Genomic DNA, 18,190 nt, shown 5'->3' with positions numbered 1-18,190 from the left:
CCATTATTGTCTATTTGGTTGCAAAATTATTTCTTGCTCTCTTTAAGTAGCTCAAACCTTAAAATTAGTTTTCTCTATAGACCTGCATTTGCAAGAAGTGTGCTAAAATTTTTCATTTTTTCGTACACTGTTTAACTGCTTTATCAAAAATGAATAAATTTTATTATATTATCTAAAGCACAAATGCTGCATATTCTCGTCAAAATGATTTTAGTAGCAAGGCTGCTATCCCTTTGAAGGACACTGTCATGAGAAAAACAATTCTCATTGTAACTATGCTGTATCTGATGCATTTGCGCAAGAATATAGGCCAGTTCAAGCTGGCATGTGATTCTCCCTAGGAAGCTGCTGTAGGATTCGCAGTAGGAGTAACTGCATTTTGTTGTTTGGCGCGCCTACGTTTATTCAATAATGGATTATTTGTGTGATCAAGCTGCTTCAAACTAGCAGTATCGTAATCAACGCGCATTGTTGCTAGCGAACGCGTCATTTCCTCTTGCACTTCTGGCCATAATTCCTCACCCTCTCGTAAAACCCTGCCAGTATGTAAAGGAGTAGCCGGTACTTCAGTGTGTTTCTGTTTAAAAATATTAATTATTATTATACCGTAATATTAGTTTTACAGTCAGTGTGCTATTTAATAGTTTTGCTTTTCCAAAGTTATACAAAAATACTTGGATAGCATGAATAAGTCTTACAGAAATCCATTTATTGCGCATGACGTCAGCAATTTGCAGTCTTTCTGCAGGATTTGTGCAAAGCATTCCCTTAATAAGATCTCGTGCCTCTGTGCTGACGTTGGACCATTCTGGGGCAGGAAAGTCATACTGACCAAGTCGTATTCTCTTTTTCATTCCTGGTGAAATTGCCAATCCATGATTACTGTAGAACGGCGGGAAGCCGCATAATCTGTAAAATGTACAAAAACCAATTTAACAAATTATATATTTTTTAAATATTAATAATAGAAGAATCTAATTACACTTACAATATATACATAATCACTCCCAGTGACCAAATATCACAACTTTTATCATATTTCTCTGGTCCCAAAACTTCTGGGGCTAAAAATAAGATTTGAATCTCAGTCAAATCTAAATTTATTACATAGTATACATCTCTGTGTGAGAACAAACTAATGTTCTTGTGAACATTGATATAATTTGGAAAAATATGTTTCAAAAGTAAATTTTTCTTTCGATGTTTTGTTTAATACACTGAGAAGTATTAAATTATATTACACACACACACACACACACACACACACACAAATATAAGACATGAGATAATAATAAAAAAACATTACATACCAACGTAATATGGCGTGTAGCAAGGCGTTTGTAATGTGTCTTTTGAATGCGTTTCTTTAGCAAATCCAAAGTCTGTTAGTTTAAGAATACCTGTGGTGTCTGTAAGTAAATAGAACGTCAGATTATTGTGTATTACTATGAATATATAATAAGAATGAGTTCTTCTAAGGAACATTAACATGTATAATTCATTACGTTTTACACACCTGGCTTAGAGTATAAGAGGTTCTCTGGTTTAAGGTCTCGGTGAGCTATGTTCATATCGTGTAGATGTTTTACGGCTACACAAATTTCATACATTATCTGCGCGGCTTCTGCAAATCAAAAATGAATAATAACTATTATCATAATACTGCAGAGTATAATATAACTTGAATAATATATAAACTCACCTCTCTCTGTGAAAGCATTATCTTGCCTATCCTGTATCCTTTGGAATAATTCTCCTCCCTCCATACTGCATACATTTACAAAAGATTTGTTACAAATTTATCAACTGATTACTTCATTCATGCTTACCATTCCATTATAACCAGTAAACATTTGTTTCCACTGTAGGTATTCTCGTATACGTCTCTCACTTGTACTATATGCCTACAGTTTGATGCTCTCCAATGAAGCTCCACCTCTCTTCTGGCCTTAACGCAATCATGTAAAACCTAAATGAGAAAAAAATCTCTCAGTACAGGTACAATACATTAAAAGCAAAATTTGATCAATCACATGTATTCCTACGTCCTGTTACACGACTAGTAGAAAAATACTTCTAATTAAAATGAATATTTTAACAGTCTACTCATGTGTCGTAATATACAAAAGAAGATTATATTAAAGTTGTGGCTGTGATTTATCAACAGTGTATTATCGAATGGAGTTTTTTTATATCGGAAAGATTAGTTTTGTAATTTTCCAAGACAATAAAGGAGTCAAGTACGATTTATAGCAACACCGGATGTGGGTGTAAGGCGACGGAAAGTGAAGAGAGAGATGGAAGAGACAGAATATCCGCGTGGTGGTTTGATAAAAGAGAGAAGAGAGGGGAATAAAAAAGAGGGGGGGGGGGGGGGGAGAAAAGTGTGAGGAAGTGAAGTAAAAGCACTGGTCGCGTGCAAGCGGGTACGAAAAAAGAATCAGGCTACTTTTAACGATAAAGCCGAGTGGCATTGCTCGAGGTGGAAATCTCGAATCATCAAATATAAATAGCGGATGACTCGTGGTCTACGCTCGTTTAACATTGGCTGTCGATGATTAAATACACGGTTGCTACTTCCGAGCGACTAAAATCTTATAGCTTGATGGATAAGCACGTTTCATCGATACTCCTATTATACACCAGATTATACTCGACAGGAAATTCACGAGAGCTTTCAGCAATTTATTTTGTAACAATTCTGTGAATGTGCTGATGTATGTAATGAACCACATCAATAATTTATGATCCTATCAGTAGCAAAGTTTAAGAGCCTATTAAACTCCGCTATAAACGTGACTCCTCGTTGGAAACAATTGAAACATTGTACTGTAGGAAAAAGGGAAAGATAGAAAATTAGTTTCTTCTGACCGATGGTTTTAATTGGTCTCGTTTCCTAGTTTCATTAGGATAGATTATAGAAGAAGATTGAACAATAAAAAAGCATATTTGTCAAGTGGGAAGGTACGCGGATCGCAAATCTATCTTGCGGAGGTGTTAATGAGGCCGATCAACAAGTTGCACACACGAAAGTACATCAAGTACCGTGTAAGCTCCGAGAATTCGATTTAGCGATTTAAAAATAGCCAAGGCCAGTAGCCAGGACAAATTGCAGAAAAAGATAACGCATGCATTTCTATATATACTTATCAATACTCTTATTCCTCAACAACAATGACTACCAAACTGACAGGCATTTCATTGTTAAATTATTCACTATTTTGCTGAATAGTAACAATATCATTGTATTACAGTTTAATCGACCTCTATACTAAACACTATTTTCTCAATAATCTTAAATTAAATAAACAATTCTACGAATCGTTATAAATTAACTAAATATAGCTATTGAAACAATCGAATACAAACTTTGCTATTGAGTAATAATTTTAACGCAAAGCTGAATAAATTTCATTTGTGTTATCCAATCGTCATCCGTGTGTTATTCTCGGAAAAGTTCGAGCTATTTGAGAAAGTATTCGTGTTGGATGGTGGAAAATGTGGACGCAACAGCGTGGCTCAGCGTTCTAATTAGTGGGAAATGATCGTTGTGGAATTTAAAAGTAATGAAAGGGTGCTTTGAATTTGGTGACGCGTAGGATACGTCATCGTATAATTCAAGAAAAGGCGAAGCAGTCGAATGACGCAGCAGATTTTTGAATGGTGAAAAATGCTTGTCTTATTTCGATTTATTGCACCAGTGCGAGAGTGCAGTTGAAAATAAGGATTTTCTAGTAAAGTACAAAGCGAGAGGAAAGAGAGTAAATAAAGAGACACACAAACGTACGCTTTATAGTGTAATGCCTCAACTGAAGTATATATATAGAGAAGAAAATATCTCACGAATCACTACACATTTATACAGCAAGTTTGACCGCCGCGACCTCAAAAATCCAAAACTTTCAACTGCATTCTCTTACAAAGCATTTTACCTTCAAAGCATATTTTTGCCGAGTCTTTTTATCGTAACACTGAACGACTTTTCCATTGATGCCCAAGCCCAAAACGTGATTGCTGATCTCATAATCATCGGTAATCAGCGTTTCTTTTGGCAAACGAGCCTCGCACCTCGTCAACGGATTCTCCATGATTTTCCGTTTTATTTCCAGCCTATTACTCCTTTCCTTCGGTAGTTTTTCTTCAGCCCCTTCCTCTTCGCGTTTCCTCTTGCCGTCTACTTCCGTCTCAGACTTTTCTAATCCTTCCTTAACCTCCTTTCCTTTATCCTCCTTCTCCTCCTCCACCGTTACCACCACCAACTCCTTCTCCTCCTCCAATATTCTTCCTATCCTTCCAACTTCCACTGTTTCCTTCTTACCGTCGTGCAAGTTCAGCCGCTTCGTCCTCCTACAAAAGTCAATAATCATTCATCACTCGAAATAACATTCTTCGATTTCATTGTTTCCCTAACCCAAACAAAATACTTCCCGCCAATTTCCGTTACGCGTTTCTCTCTTTTTTACATTTTCATCTTATTTCTTCATATTTTCTCTATTCGATTCAACCTTGTTTTCTTTAGATACATCTCATATAACGTGAAAAATAGAACAAATTTGAAAGAGCAATTCTTCGTTATTTACGGTGAAAATATTCAATCTAGATAATCGATTCCAAAGACCGCCTTTGTCATGGAAATATTTACACTGTTAGAGGTTATGTATTCTCAGTCTATACGCGCAATTACCGAATTAAAAAAATATGCATATATTGTACAGTACACTTAGGTAAACACGCGTTTCTTGCATTCAGAAGACGCGGTAAAAATATAACCTCTGAGGGAGGAAATATACTATAAATGCGGTAAAATGCGTTTGAAATTTTTCGCATCAGTGCAGTTAAAGTCGCGCGCGCGCGCGCTTTTAAGTACCCAAATCGAAATATTTCATAAAATATATATCATATGCGTATAAGTGATCAATCTCAAACGTGATATGAATTTAATTCCAAATGACGCGCGCTATTCTTAATTTTTACTTTTAATGAGATCCTTCTTATTGGAAAATAAAATGAATAAAAGTAGTTTTCTTAATACGATCATATGTATGATATTTGCTTGAATCGTAAACGTCTTGATAGTAACCATAGTGATAATCTATTTTTCCTAAGATATGCATGTAAAAAAGGTAAAACAGATCATTGAGAGTTCAGTTAAAAATGAAATCGTACACAATACTACTATAGGAGCGAGATTAGTAACAATTGAGGCAAATAATTAGTCTAGAAGTAAACATGCTATTTTATAGATTATTAATATGTGTGTACAATGGTCAGTTGATAAGCTGCATTATTGCAATGCAGAAAGGTGATTAGTTTTCTAAAAATTAAACCATTCAGGCATGCACATAATGCTCGTGCACCAAACTAGGTTAGTAGAGCCCTTTGGTCCAATATTAAGTGAAAAATAAATTTTTTTATTACAAACATGCGTGCCATCTAAATTGAGTATTAGATGTCGTACTACTCGACACAGTCTATTACACAAATTATTACCATTAAGTAGATAGAAAACATTCCACTAATTACGATTTCTGCTCCGTTTCAACATCAACTGGCAAATAACATATATTTAGAGATGTTTACATTGGAACCACTGACCGATGATTTTGTGAGATCATCCGCGAATTGTCGCTATTTATTTAGATTCTTCTTATTTACTGCAGGCATGCTCCATTTAAAAGGATAAACATGGATATAGGTAAAATACGCGTTTAAAATGTAAAAAAAAATGACAATTTACTTTTGATGAGATAACGCGATAAAGAGAGAAAAGAAAATACATGAAAGAAAATGAAATAAAAAGTATAATATACTATTAGAGACCTCCAAAATTTCCACTTGGTGGTCGATTTAGGCATCAGGTCGGATTTTTTGGCTTTGCACAACTCAAATTTCAAAATATGATGTACGGTGAGAACGTTTTTCTGTCAAACGTAACCAGAGGGAAACCAGTGATATATCCACGTGTGCCGTGAGAAGGAAAAAATTGATCGGTAATAATTAATTTTCTTTTCCTCGGAATTTCGAGTATCCAGCTGAAAAGCGAAGAAAGGGACTTTACAACACTTTATTTTTAATCATATACTTTTATCACGATAAATAAACAATGACACTTAAGCTCAGTAGGAGGAAGAGGAGATAGGGGGGGGGGGTATTAGATACTGTCAATGGCATTTATAATAGATAAGATATAAAATTATGCTTAAGATAAACTACAAGCAGCAAATCGTACCTTACTAGAAGACATTAAGTAAAAACCAAACCAAAGCGTATTTTGCATATTGTATTAGACCTCTTCCCACTAAATATTCTAAAAAGTATTAATGAATATTACAGAGTTTTCCTATAATTTCCTTGTTTGAAAATTACACAAATTTCTAAGTTCTACGCAAAATAAGACTCCCAAGCAAAACATTTTAAATAATACAAAACAATTAAATAACGATACAATTGCATTGTTGAAATACCTGAGGTTGTATTATTCCTGAAAGTACAATACCGACGTTAAACAAAATACGTTGCACTTTTAAAAATATTAGGCGTCACCGATGATAGCATTTTAGGGAGTAGATTAAAGATGAGAGCGACACTTGATCAGATTAGCGTTAATTCACTGATAAATGGTGACGTTGACACATGAGTTCACAAAATACTTTTCCTAAAAGGTTATGAAAATCTTGAATGGAACACAAGACGTTCAGTCTATTTTATTAATTCCGCCTATCGAATCTTTTGAAGTTCGATGTTTCAGAATTTATTATAAATCTAATTTATCAAACTATGTAGGTTTCCGGTCCATTCTAGTACTAAAGAATGCTGCACAATCATCCTTACAAAAGAATTTAAAAAAATCACTACTATGCTGATCTCTTCTCGGCCGATCTAATTGTACAATTCAACCGTTGTGGTCGTTGCTCAATTTTGTGTTAAAAAACCATTATTAACTTCGTCAAGCTTCCTATTTCACTCGCACTGTGTATTTAACAAAATAAGGGTTATAAGCGGTTGTAGTTATATATTTCAATGATATTTTATACACTGCAGGCAACGATGAATCAATTTATAAACTTATAACTATTGATTATATCAGAAAAGGTATCTTTGTAAGCGATTATTATTCGGTGTATTGATCGATTTAATAGAAAAAGTACTAGTTTTGTTTATAAGAAAGTAAATATTACAATTACGTACTGATGAAACTAGAATGATTAACCGACCGACCGAAATAATATTTAGTTTCTGTCTGACAAGAGGGACCGAGTGCAGCCGAGTCGAATCAACACTCAACGAAGAGCTATAAAGCTAAGTCAAGTGAAGTAGTCACCAGCAGTAATGACTCACACGCTAACTGGCAGCCAACTTAACTTCAATTAATACACTAGAAAGTCATAAGAACTCTCTATGTATATGTATGTTGTATAACTCCCCCCCCAACGATAATTTAAGTTTCCTCCAAATGCTTTATGTCCCTTCTCTACAATTTTTAACTAAATATAGACCTTTCATTAACTAACTAGGTTCACTGTATGTATTATTTATATAAATTATAAAATTAATTGACAAACTATTCAATAATCAAATCATAATCCTTATTTCTCTTTAAATTGGCGAATTTTATGTATAAGTAGTGGTGCAATAATTTTTCGCTAGCTTGAGAATTTGTTTTAATCTATTTTTTGATAATAAAAATTTTAGACATTGTATACATTTTGTTTTAATGATTTTATTTTGATTAGTATGTCAAAATTTTGCGCCAAAATTTATTTGGTGCATTATTATTATTAAAAATTGTACATTAAAATTAAAAGGATAATCATTTTCTCTTCATCATATGTTACTCATTAAATGTTTATATTACATCATTTTCTTGTGTATTTACTGATTATTCGAAAATGACACATTTCTATTAATATTTGTAGCATCAATGAATTTGTATTGTTTCAAGTTCGTCTTGTAATTGGGCATATCTTGTCTGTAAGGCTCGTTCACGCTCCGTTTGTCTATTTACGTCTTCTTCAAGTGCATTTATTCGTCTTGAAACCGCTGATTCTTCCTGACTTTGTAAGAACTTAAATGTTGATAATTCAATACGAGCTTGGTCCACTTGCTCCCATGAGTCATGCAATTGTTTTTCCAGTGCTTGTGCACGCGTCTACGTTGAAACCACAGAATATGTTAATAAATTTGAAAAATAATAATTGAAGAAAAAGATAATTATTACTTGGTAGCCTCCTAATAAGATTTTTAATTTCTTCTCCATTCTGGCAGCGCGCTTTGCTTCTCTAGTCATATGCATTCTATTTTCTTCCAATTTCCTCTGGCATGACTCAATTCTATCTTTTTTAGAGGCTAAGGTAGCCCTGGTATATCGTTTTTGCGATTCCAGATATAATATCTATGTTTTACATATGAAAATCCATGAATTAATATATGAAATCATTGATATTATATACATATTTTTATAAAACAGATTTCAATAATAACAATGATAAAATACCTCTGATAAACACTCTTCCCAAACGGTTGTGTACGCCTCCAAGCTTAACTCACCATGTGCCATGCCCTCTTTTACTACTTTCATTTCATCAGCTATACATTGCTTAGCCTAATAAGAAAAATTATTTATAATTTTTAATCTAAAATATACATTTGATAATTATGTTACCGCATTAATTTCATCTTCTTCATAATGAGCATATGGATGCTGTTCTAAATATGTCTGAGCTTGGGTTAACGAGTTAGATACCACTTTTCCATTTTGTGGAATTGGATTTTTAACGAAATCGTAATACATCATAGCAATCATTTCTCTCTTTATAAGTTCCTCAGCCTAAAATATTTAGATAATTTGTTTTAACTATTCGTTTCGTATTTTCTTAATAAATATCCGTTACTGCGATGAAACAAAAAACACCAATAATATACCTTTTGTAAATCAGTCAAAGAGAGGTCATTCAATGGCCTTAAAATATTCATATTTACTTCTACAGGTCGTGGGAGATCCCTTTGTATTACTTGTGAACGCCGAGACAATTCCATTCTTTCTATTAATACAATAAATAAAATAATGATAAAATCTATTAATCGTAAAGACAGATTTTACCAATCATTCATAATAAGCCGTTTGAAAACTTACTCTGCTCTTCCAATTTTTCTTGGTATCTAGCATCAACGTCGGCTTGATCTTCAACAGTATCGTTACTTGGTGTTACACTTACTTCGTCAGGTTTATCGTCTTCGGGGACTACTATCTCATAATCATTTCTAGGTACTGGTAACATGTTAAGACCAGATCTTAAGGCTTCTTTCACTTCTTTTTGTATCAACGGTGTTTCTGATTTTTCTATATCATCTTCAGTGTTTATATTTAATTTATCACGAATCGGAGTAGTAGTAGCGACCCCATTTTGAGATCTGACCGAAGTTGGAGTGTTAAACGAACGTGCAGAATCTTTTCCACCCCGTTGCGAACGAAACGGCGTGGTCAGAATTGTGTTTGGCGTTGCTACAGCATTTGATATTGGTGCCACACTATTGAAATCAGAGTTGGTCAAAGGGGTATTTAATCCTCCTATAAAGAAGCTCATGCATTAATAATTTTTTAATATTATACGCATATATTGGAGAAAATAACTTTATGAAAAAATACCTTTCAGTGGAGTATCGACATGTGTGAGAGCCATTACGTTTTGAGCTTCTTGCATAATTCTGTCAGTAGCAGCGGGAGTACGCGGTGTCACCCCAGCATTGGTTGGCAAAGAATAATCAGCTAATAAGCTATCAGACAATGTAATTCCGCTTTCTGTCGCTACTTCACGTGCGGCCTATAATTTAAAATATTTTTTATTGGAACATCATATATACTACAAATAAATAAAAATGGAAAATAGAAACTACCTCTGAAGCTTTTCCCAGTTTGACAACTTGTTGCAATTCATAATCAGAAATTTGCGGTTCTGGCAATACTAGCTTGCTTCTCTTTCTAATAGGTTGTTCATCATTCAGCAGTCCAGTAGGAATATCATTTTCCTTCCTTAACTTTAATTTTTGTTTATCTTTCCTACGCTCTATTTCCTCCTTCTCTTGTCTACGCTCTCCATCTAAATGTTGTTGCCGCATACGTGAAAAATCAATTGCAAGAGGATCTACATGTTCATTTGAAGTGTCATAAAAGCCAGCTGCAGGTCTCTTTTCAAAAGGAATTTCCGAGTTGTAGTTAACACCACGTTTACGTTTATTTTTCTGAGATACTGTAATTCCAGCAGCTCTTAGCTCTCTTCTTTTTTGTAAAGCAGCCAATCTACGAGCCTCTTCTAGTTGTTTTTCTCTTGCTTTACGTTTAGCTTTCTTGCCTTGAGTATTGGCTAATCTAGCACGGGCCTCCGAAAGCATTTCCAATTCTAGATAGGATATGGGAATTATTACTTATAATACAAAGAATAATTTAAATGATTTAAACAAACACTTGTGGTACAATTACCATCCTCATCCATATCTTTGGGATCAGGTCTAGCAGGTTTTGTTTCTGGATTTGGATCAATTTCACCCGGTTTGAGTTTTCTAGGATCATCAGCTGCATCATCTCCATCTTCCTTCTTCTGTGCCTGATCACTATATATGTAAAGGAAACAAAGTTAGCATTGCAAGCAGAGATTTACACAAGGATTTCGTAACTTTTTACGTTTATCTTACAGAAGATACTCATATCGCTCCAAACATTGAGCTGCTGTGCGTCCAATAATTGGAGCAATAGTTCTCCACTGCGTAGGCATTAATTTTGCTAAATGTAACAGCTTTTCATCCTCTTCTCTACTCCATTCTGTCTTTTTAATGCTAGGATCCAACCACTCAAACCAACGAGCTTTACATTGTTTTGCGGACTTTCTATGTAGCAAGGAAGCAATACGACTCCACTGATTTTTTCCATATTTCATAACCGCCGCTTTCAAAATTTCATCCTAAAGCAGACATTGATTATATGAGAAAATCGTTTAGTCCTGAGACAGATACAAAATGAAAAAGGTTAAAAAGTTGATATACTTCAGTATTGCGCCAAACACCACCCTTTATCATTATACGCGGCATCTTGATGTTTGTTGACTGTATGTACTTTTCTTTATTTTATCAGGCAATAGCCATTAGCCCTTCGGGCTTCGTTCGGATCAATTTGACTAAAGAAAGAATCAAAGCATGTGTAGTCAGTGTAGTTGTACACAGTAACATAATGGCACAGTGATGCCAAAATAATGATATTCCTATACATATTCTCCCATCTAGGATTATAACTTGTTAAGTTGTTACTGAGGCTAGGGAATAAAGATGTGATGCATGATGTTCCCGTTCCGGCCGGGGACCGGGACCCGGTCGACCCGGACCAATCCGGACCAGCGGCTCCGGAGTCCGGCGGCCGGCCAGTGGCCAGTGGAGTCAGCAGTGTCAGCACCAGTCAGCACTCAGCGAAGCCAGCTGCCAGATTTGAGTTGAGCACAAGTGGTTAGTGGAGTTGAATAGATTATTGGACGGCTTACGCTTTACATATTTGTTTCACATTTTATTTTTTTGAATTTATTTCTGATATTTATAAAAGATGGATCAATATTTTGAAAGCTATGAGGAATTAAATGTAAATGTAATAAAATAAATAGACTTGAATAATGCCTGTAACTAAAATTTTGTAATTGTCTACATTATAGGTGCATCAATTAATGTTGAGCGATAAACCTCGCAATCTTGCTTACAAAAATGCAATATTTCATTGTAAACACTTGTTTAAGGACAAAATTGTAATGGATGTTGGATCTGGAACTGGTATAGCTTTTTTTCTCAGTCAAAACATATTACTTAAATTTTACATGAATCATTTTAATAGTTAGGAAATCTTTCATTCATTAACAGGAATACTCTCTGTTTTTTGTGCCCAGGCTGGAGCAAGACTTGTATATGCAGTGGAAGCTAGTAATATAGTGGAGATTGCAAAAAATGTAATTGAAGAAAATGAATTAACTGAAAAAATTAAAATAATCAGAAGTAAAGTGGAAGAAATTGATCCAGATTCAATAGAGAAAGTTGATATAATCATTTCAGAATGGATGGGCTTTTATTTGCTACATGAAGGAATGTTAGATTCTGTAATATTTGCAAGAGATACATTTTTAAAACCAGATGGTTTGTTATTTCCACATAAAGCTAAATTGTATGCTGTGCCATGTGAATTACCTTCTATGTTTAGTTTTTGGGATGACATACATGGTGTTAGCATGAAGTAAGAGCCATATAATTTCTCATATTTCTATAACTAAAAAAGTATATATTTATTTTCCAACTATTTTTTTAGGTGTGTTGGTAAAGAATATAGAAAAGCAAAGTCATTGAAGCCAGAGATACTGTCATTAGATAAGGAAAGTCTATTAGCAGACGAAGTTGAACTATCAGAACTAGATTTGAAAACTATAAGTGTTCCAGAAATTAGCAAGTTAGGGGGAGATGATTATTTTTTTGTATGCGATAAGAATGGTAGGTTTCAAGGTGTTTGTATGTGGTTTACTGTTGTATTCCCAGATGGCACACAGCTTTGTACAAAGCCAGGATATGAGGTAACACATTGGCAACAAACTGTCATTATTTTACCAGAAGATTTAGAAGTGGAAGATGGTCAATGTATTGCATTTAAATTAGAGCTTATTAAAGATGAGTCCAAACCTAGAGCATATAAGATTGAGCTGGATATTTTAGATGCTGATGAAATGCAGCATAAAGTTCCTTGTGATTGTCATATGACCAAATGTATTGCCATTAGACAATTTTTAAGTGATACAATGTTAAAATGTGAATAAATCAATAACATTTATTTATATATATGATTTTTATTTACAACCTACTTATTCATAAAAGGAAATAAATTTCAAACTAATGAAAGTAGTTCCGATCATATCGCATGTATAACGTGACCCACGTGATGCACTATGTGGGTGGCACTGGCATGGCACTATGGCACATAATAGTCATAATACCGATAATATGTACCTATACATATATGTATATATGTATATGTAGAAAGTAGCACTCCACTTGTTTAAGCAAGAAATTACATGGAGACATTGTTCAAAATAAGTTTTAGTTTGCGAATAGAAAGGCGAAATTATGAAAATTAACACTGGAACATATCACTTATCAAAAAATGTTAAAACATTGTAAAGAAATTAAGCTGACAATTATCAAAGTGACAGATTGTCCAACATAACCTAATTATTGTATAGAGATAGAGAATTAATTTCATAATAAAAAAATGTTGTCTCTCACTGTTTTTTGTGCTATGGTTATTGTAATGGCACTATTTTATTGGAGTGATATGTTATGGTGCTTTCTATTGTCCTGCCTGTTTCTTGGTCCATTAGTTGTTATATTAATACATACTGTTTTATCACCTAAACATCAAACTGGAGGCTCCACTATCAAAACTGCAGGTGAATTGGATGCATTTCATAACATGTTAATGGTAAGTATTATATAGATAATGTAATTATATTCTTATTTTGTAAATATTCTTATGTTTTAGAAAGGATACGAGCCAAAATTATCTACTGCCAAAAAGCAAATACGCTATCCTGTTATTTTTACACGCTTGGTTGATGGAGCTTTACAAAATCTTTTTGATTTAGTATTTCAAGATTTTGTTGGATCATGGCTGAATGACTTGTCATTTGGTTCAGATTTAATGCTTGATAATATGAAGCAGGACTTATGGAGTGCTGTACAAAGTCTTCATGATAGATTATCAAGAATTGATCATACTAAACTAGTAGTCTGTAATATAGTAAACAAAATTACATTTCATTTTGAAAAAATAAGGATAGCACAGGCAGCTGCGTATGTTGCTTTATTGTAAAACTGTATATGATCTTCAGTTAAATACAATAATTAATAGAAAAAAACTTTTAGATCTGAAGGTGAAGATCCTGTGTTTATACTATCAAGTCATTTAATGTCTCATGCTGCTGAATTAGATTACTTAAGGAAAGTCAGTGAAGCATGTATCTTAATTTTTTTACCACGAAGTTATTCTCTGTCACCATCAAAATTTTTGATACGAGAAATTCTCACATGCAAAAGTAAGCTTTTAAGCATGTACTAATATATATGCTACTTCATTTTATTAATTATTTTAATAATTATGCACTTATTGTTATTATTATTTTAGTACTGAAGCCAGCTATAGACTTAATTACTGATCCTGATTACATTAACCAAAAAATTCTTGCATATATCGAGCAGCAACAAATTGCTGAAGCTATGCATAGAAAAACTTATGAATATGCAGAATCCTTTGAAGATTTTCTTCGTATGATAAAAAGTTCTAAAGACCTGAATGTTCTTAAACATATCAGATATAACATTGTCACAGAAATTATGCAAGCAACAACAATTCAAAATGTGAAAAGGTCTCAAGGATTAGATCCTGATAATAATACATTTGGGAAATCAGATGCTATACAAGCAAGAAAATTAAAAAGATATATAAGCCAGCTTACTTATGCAAAAAATATTTGTGAATCCCATATGCAAACATTGGGATGGAATGGTTATCCTACACAGGTTTTAAGCCTTTGCTTCCTAATTGTAATTATTATCATGTAGATAAACAATTAATATTTAAAAATATTTTCATTTTTAGGAATCAAGCCTTTCAGATTCTACTACTAGCTTAGAAGAGAGAATTTTACCATTGCAAATGATATTAGATAATGTAATAGGTCGTAGATACCTTTCTCAATTTTTGGAGGAGGTTTCTAGCCAAGGGCTGATTGGTTATTGGGCAGCAGTGCAGGAGCTTCGAGGTGCAGATAAATCTAATTGGCATCAATTAGCAGCTGAAATTTTCTATACTTATATAAAATCATCAACTGCGGAAATTAAAGTAGACAAAAATGTTAGGAAAAGAATGGAGAGCTTCTTACTGGGTGATAAAGGACCCGATGTATTTTATGAAGTGCAAGAAAATGTTGTTAGGACTTTAGAAGAAAAATATTATTCTTCGTTTGTGGTCAGCGAACATTATAAGAAAATGCAGGAAGCATTGCTAAATGAAAGAGCTGAAGGTACTTTTTTTAATGTTCAATAAATGTCACAGGTAAATGACAAAACAATGAATAGATTTGGTCTTTTGCAGGTTTGATTATGGATTGTCAAATTCAGGCAATATCAGAAGCATCACCATTACTTGTTGGAGAACATTCCAGTTATGCTAGAAGTAAATTAGATCAACTGCACGAAAAATTAAATAATAAAATGCAGGCATTGCAAGCACTTAAGGCATCCCTGAAGCCTGAAAGTAGAGTATTAAGTATATTAGCTAAGGAAGTTGAATGGCTGCAGGGTGAAAAAATACAGTTGGAAGCGCATTTGAATCATACGGAGATGTGGGCTGAACACTTAGGTCGTTGGAGAGCAGACGTTCAAAATGCGGAAGTAAGTAATTTCTTTCGCACATTGTTCAATTTTTTATGCTGTAAAATCTCTGAGGTTTAATCTCCTTCCATAGACTCCGGATAACGGTGATCCACCGCAATTTGTATTAGTTGTGCATATGGCAGAAGACGAGGCAAATGAAGAAAGCATATCAACTGGCTGGGTAGTTTTAAGGAAATTGCCTGAATTTCAGGAGCTTCATAGAAAATTACGCCAGTTATGTTCTAATGTAAAAAATTTGGATTTGCCATCACAACCACTTAAATTTTTTGGAAAATCCGATAAAAGTACTCTCGATAAAGCTAAACTCCAAATACAAAGATATCTCAATGTAAATAATATTCGTAAATTCTATTATTTGGTGTTAATAATTAACTTAATTTGATGAGCTGTTAGTGATTATATTTATATTATTATTTAGTACGTGTTGGAAGATGAAAGGCTCAATCAGAGTGAAGCTCTTTATGCTTTTCTTAGCCCTAGCTCGGAACATCTTAAGCATACTGCACCCTCACCCAAGAAATCGCGGTTTTCTCTATCTACTCTTTTTAAATCGTAAGTTTCTTTTTTCATTTGTTTGATAAGATTTTTGATTAATATCTACTAATGCACTATGATTGGATAGTTCTGGCAGTAGTAGCGGTGATTCACGTGAGAAGGAAGAAGAAGAAGAAAATTCATTATTATTAGATGACAACGAATCAAACAGGTCAGCTACGGATGGTTTGGGACCGGGCAAGGATGCCATAGCTGAACCTTTATACGCACTTTTAGGAGAAGTATTTGATTTACGCGGTGTATTCCGCTGGTTACGTCGTTCCCTTATCACTTTTGTACAGATTACTTACGGACGAACAATAAATAGGTTTGTAACTGAAAATAGCTATAATTTTTCAGTCTTTAGAAGCTCAAATTAATCAGGTTTTCTTGTATTTTATATCTTATTTCAGACAAATTAGGGATACTATTGCATGGATTTTCTCAGAACCAATGTTAAACTATTATATACAATTGTTCACAAGATCCTGGTGGCCAAATGGTCATTTAGTTTATGAAACCGTCATTCGTACGGATGAAGAGAAATTGAAAACAAGAGGGCAGGCCCGTAGACAATTTTTAAATAATGTACCTGAAGTTTTAAAAAATTTAGTAGGGGCGCAAAGTGCCCAACGTGGTGCAACAAAAGTATTTGATACATTGCAAAATATAAATTTAAATAAACAACTGTTTTATGTAAGTTATTGGAGAGTCTCATTTTCTAAGATTGATGCTAATCTGAAATGTTATCAATATAACATTTTTTTATTGTAGGACATCTTCGAGGTGTTATTGCATGAGCTGTTTCCAGAATTGCAACATAAGTAAATACGAAACTCTCAAATGGTATTACCATTCAGATTATTTATAGGCTGTTATGACTCACTGTTGCTTACGGTATTATTTTACTTTTTATACATCGCTCATTAAATACAATAACATTGTAATCGTTATGATTTTATATTCACTTTTAATTGCTAGAGATTTATAGCTTATAATTAAAAAAATTGGCCAGTTATTTTACCACCTTTCAAATGATAACGTCACAAATTTAAATAATTATTTAAGGTTTTTAGTAAATATTTATAGTTTTTTAAAATAAATTAAAGTATCTCATTTCCCATCTCTATACAATATCACTTTCAAAATATGTTGACGTGGTTTCTAAAAAGTGTTTGGTATTTAAATAATAGTTGTACTTACGTTTATTTTCGTTTATCTAAAAATGAAGTTTTTTGTATTTAATGAAAAAATGTTTCTGGTGCTGTCTTTGTAATTCTATATTTAGATTTAATTAATTAAGATTAATAAAATTAAACATTTTTGTAAAGCTTATACGGTGCTTTACAACTATAATTTTAATTATTTTTTACTTTACTTTTAGTTTTAATATTCCAGAGACATTGCATGAAGTTCATTCCTGTGACTGATAATATTATGATGTATACCTATATATATGCTTTATTCCTTTGGTAGTTTCTAAAGGAATATTAAATCAAGTATGTTTTGTATATTTATGCTGAAGATATGTTAAGAAAAAGTATTGTACAATAAGTAAAGCAAATTAATGACTTACGGATCTTTTGCGCGAGCAAAACTCTATATATATAACGTTTATTTGATGAATTTTTTTAAATATTCAGATCAAAGAGAAATTGTGTTTTAAACGATTAAAGAGGAGCAAAGATTTTACGATGTATAGAGTTACAATGAATTTACTATAGGTATTTTTAAAGATACCATAAATAAAGCAGTTGAAAGTGATTGTATTAATTAATGTGGAGCGTAATCAAATGGTGCTAAATACCAAAAAATATATTTAATTACTAATATTTATACATTATAGTTTTATACAATATTTTAAGGATATTTCATTTCAAAGGTATTAATTTTTATGTTCAAAATAACATTATCTATTTAACAATGATACAAAAATACTGTAAATGCTTTATTTCTCAAGAACTGTTTTAGTAAAATTATACTAGAGAATAATTTGATATATTTATCATAACATTAATAGCGAGTTATTTTTCTTGTTTCTTTTGAAAATTGTGATAACTACGATGGACTCAAGTACTCTTATATATACATATGTTTTACGATATATCTATACGACTGTACTATAAATAAAGCCTATATGAAATATATATATATATATATATATATATATATATGTGAATATAAAAATATG

At 32.9% G+C, this 18,190-nt stretch overlaps 3 protein-coding genes across 8 annotated transcripts; 2 read left to right on the top strand and 1 right to left on the bottom strand.

The window, feature by feature from the left end:
- Positions 1–324: 324 nt before the first annotated feature.
- On the bottom strand, positions 325–11,212 carry Cdc5 (cell division cycle protein 21). Its single transcript, XM_066742106.1, has 19 exons — positions 11,038–11,212; positions 10,690–10,955; positions 10,478–10,608; positions 9,895–10,397; positions 9,647–9,821; positions 9,130–9,568; positions 8,923–9,037; positions 8,663–8,827; positions 8,495–8,602; positions 8,219–8,392; positions 7,941–8,149; positions 3,933–4,218; positions 1,830–1,969; positions 1,703–1,767; positions 1,517–1,624; positions 1,311–1,409; positions 989–1,064; positions 699–909; positions 325–577 (listed from the first exon to the last, which is right to left on the bottom strand). The coding sequence occupies exons 1-19, from the start codon at positions 11,080–11,082 to the stop codon at positions 338–340; spliced, it is 3,555 nt and encodes a 1,184-aa protein (XP_066598203.1). The 5' UTR covers positions 11,083–11,212; the 3' UTR covers positions 325–337.
- Positions 11,213–11,361: 149 nt separating this feature from the next.
- Positions 11,362–12,850, top strand: Art8 (Arginine methyltransferase 8). 5 transcript variants are annotated; one of them, XM_066741926.1, is made up of 4 exons: positions 11,362–11,490; positions 11,691–11,805; positions 11,919–12,259; positions 12,332–12,850. In XM_066741926.1, the coding sequence occupies exons 2-4, from the start codon at positions 11,788–11,790 to the stop codon at positions 12,828–12,830; spliced, it is 858 nt and encodes a 285-aa protein (XP_066598023.1). In that variant the 5' UTR covers positions 11,362–11,490; positions 11,691–11,787; the 3' UTR covers positions 12,831–12,850. The 5 variants fall into 5 exon arrangements, with proteins under 5 accessions (XP_066598023.1, XP_066598020.1, XP_066598019.1 ...); XM_066741923.1 differs by having other exon boundaries at positions 11,893–12,259; XM_066741922.1 differs by having other exon boundaries at positions 11,437–11,620; positions 11,893–12,259.
- A 204-nt stretch (positions 12,851–13,054) lies between these two features.
- LOC136782463 (sorting nexin-25-like) lies at positions 13,055–18,121 on the top strand. Of its 2 annotated transcripts, none has more exons than XM_066741905.1 (11): positions 13,055–13,492; positions 13,557–13,863; positions 13,936–14,105; positions 14,195–14,589; positions 14,669–15,092; positions 15,164–15,462; positions 15,536–15,793; positions 15,884–16,017; positions 16,088–16,327; positions 16,413–16,695; positions 16,774–18,121. In XM_066741905.1, exons 2-11 carry the CDS (start codon positions 13,712–13,714, stop codon positions 16,825–16,827), a joined length of 2,409 nt encoding a protein of 802 aa, XP_066598002.1. In that variant the 5' UTR covers positions 13,055–13,492; positions 13,557–13,711; the 3' UTR covers positions 16,828–18,121. The 2 variants fall into 2 exon arrangements, with proteins under 2 accessions (XP_066598002.1, XP_066598001.1); XM_066741904.1 differs by having other exon boundaries at positions 13,553–13,863.
- The last annotated feature ends 69 nt before the right edge of the window (positions 18,122–18,190 follow it).

The sequence above is a fragment of the Prorops nasuta genome, unplaced genomic scaffold (genome assembly GCF_024137725.1).
Source record: "Prorops nasuta isolate Cenicafe-Biocafe unplaced genomic scaffold, Cenicafe_Pnas_1.2 PNAS00027, whole genome shotgun sequence".
Taxonomy (NCBI): domain Eukaryota; kingdom Metazoa; phylum Arthropoda; class Insecta; order Hymenoptera; family Bethylidae; genus Prorops; species Prorops nasuta.
The sequence above is the reverse complement of the archived record's forward strand: the minus strand, read 5'-3'. Positions and strand labels throughout refer to the sequence as shown.

Excerpts from the sequence above, each read along its gene's own strand:
- Cdc5 (XM_066742106.1), bottom strand. The coding sequence starts at position 11,082 with ATGCCGCGTATAATGATAAAGGGTGGTGTTTGGCGCAATACTGAA. Across the intron at positions 10,956-11,037 it reads GTGTTTGGCGCAATACTGAA|GATGAAATTTTGAAAGCGGC; the intron begins GTATATCAACTT and ends TGTCTGCTTTAG. Across the intron at positions 910-988 it reads GGAGTGATTATGTATATATT|ATTATGCGGCTTCCCGCCGT; the intron begins GTAAGTGTAATT and ends TACATTTTACAG.
- Art8 (XM_066741921.1), top strand. The coding sequence starts at position 11,585 with ATGGATCAATATTTTGAAAGCTATGAGGAATTAAATGTAAAT. Across the intron at positions 11,627-11,690 it reads ATGAGGAATTAAATGTAAAT|GTGCATCAATTAATGTTGAG; the intron begins GTAATAAAATAA and ends TCTACATTATAG. Across the intron at positions 11,806-11,892 it reads GGATGTTGGATCTGGAACTG|GAATACTCTCTGTTTTTTGT; the intron begins GTATAGCTTTTT and ends ATTCATTAACAG.
- LOC136782463 (XM_066741904.1), top strand. The coding sequence starts at position 13,283 with ATGTTGTCTCTCACTGTTTTTTGTGCTATGGTTATTGTAATGGCACTA. Across the intron at positions 14,106-14,194 it reads AGAAATTCTCACATGCAAAA|TACTGAAGCCAGCTATAGAC; the intron begins GTAAGCTTTTAA and ends TTATTATTTTAG. Across the intron at positions 15,463-15,535 it reads CAGACGTTCAAAATGCGGAA|ACTCCGGATAACGGTGATCC; the intron begins GTAAGTAATTTC and ends CTCCTTCCATAG.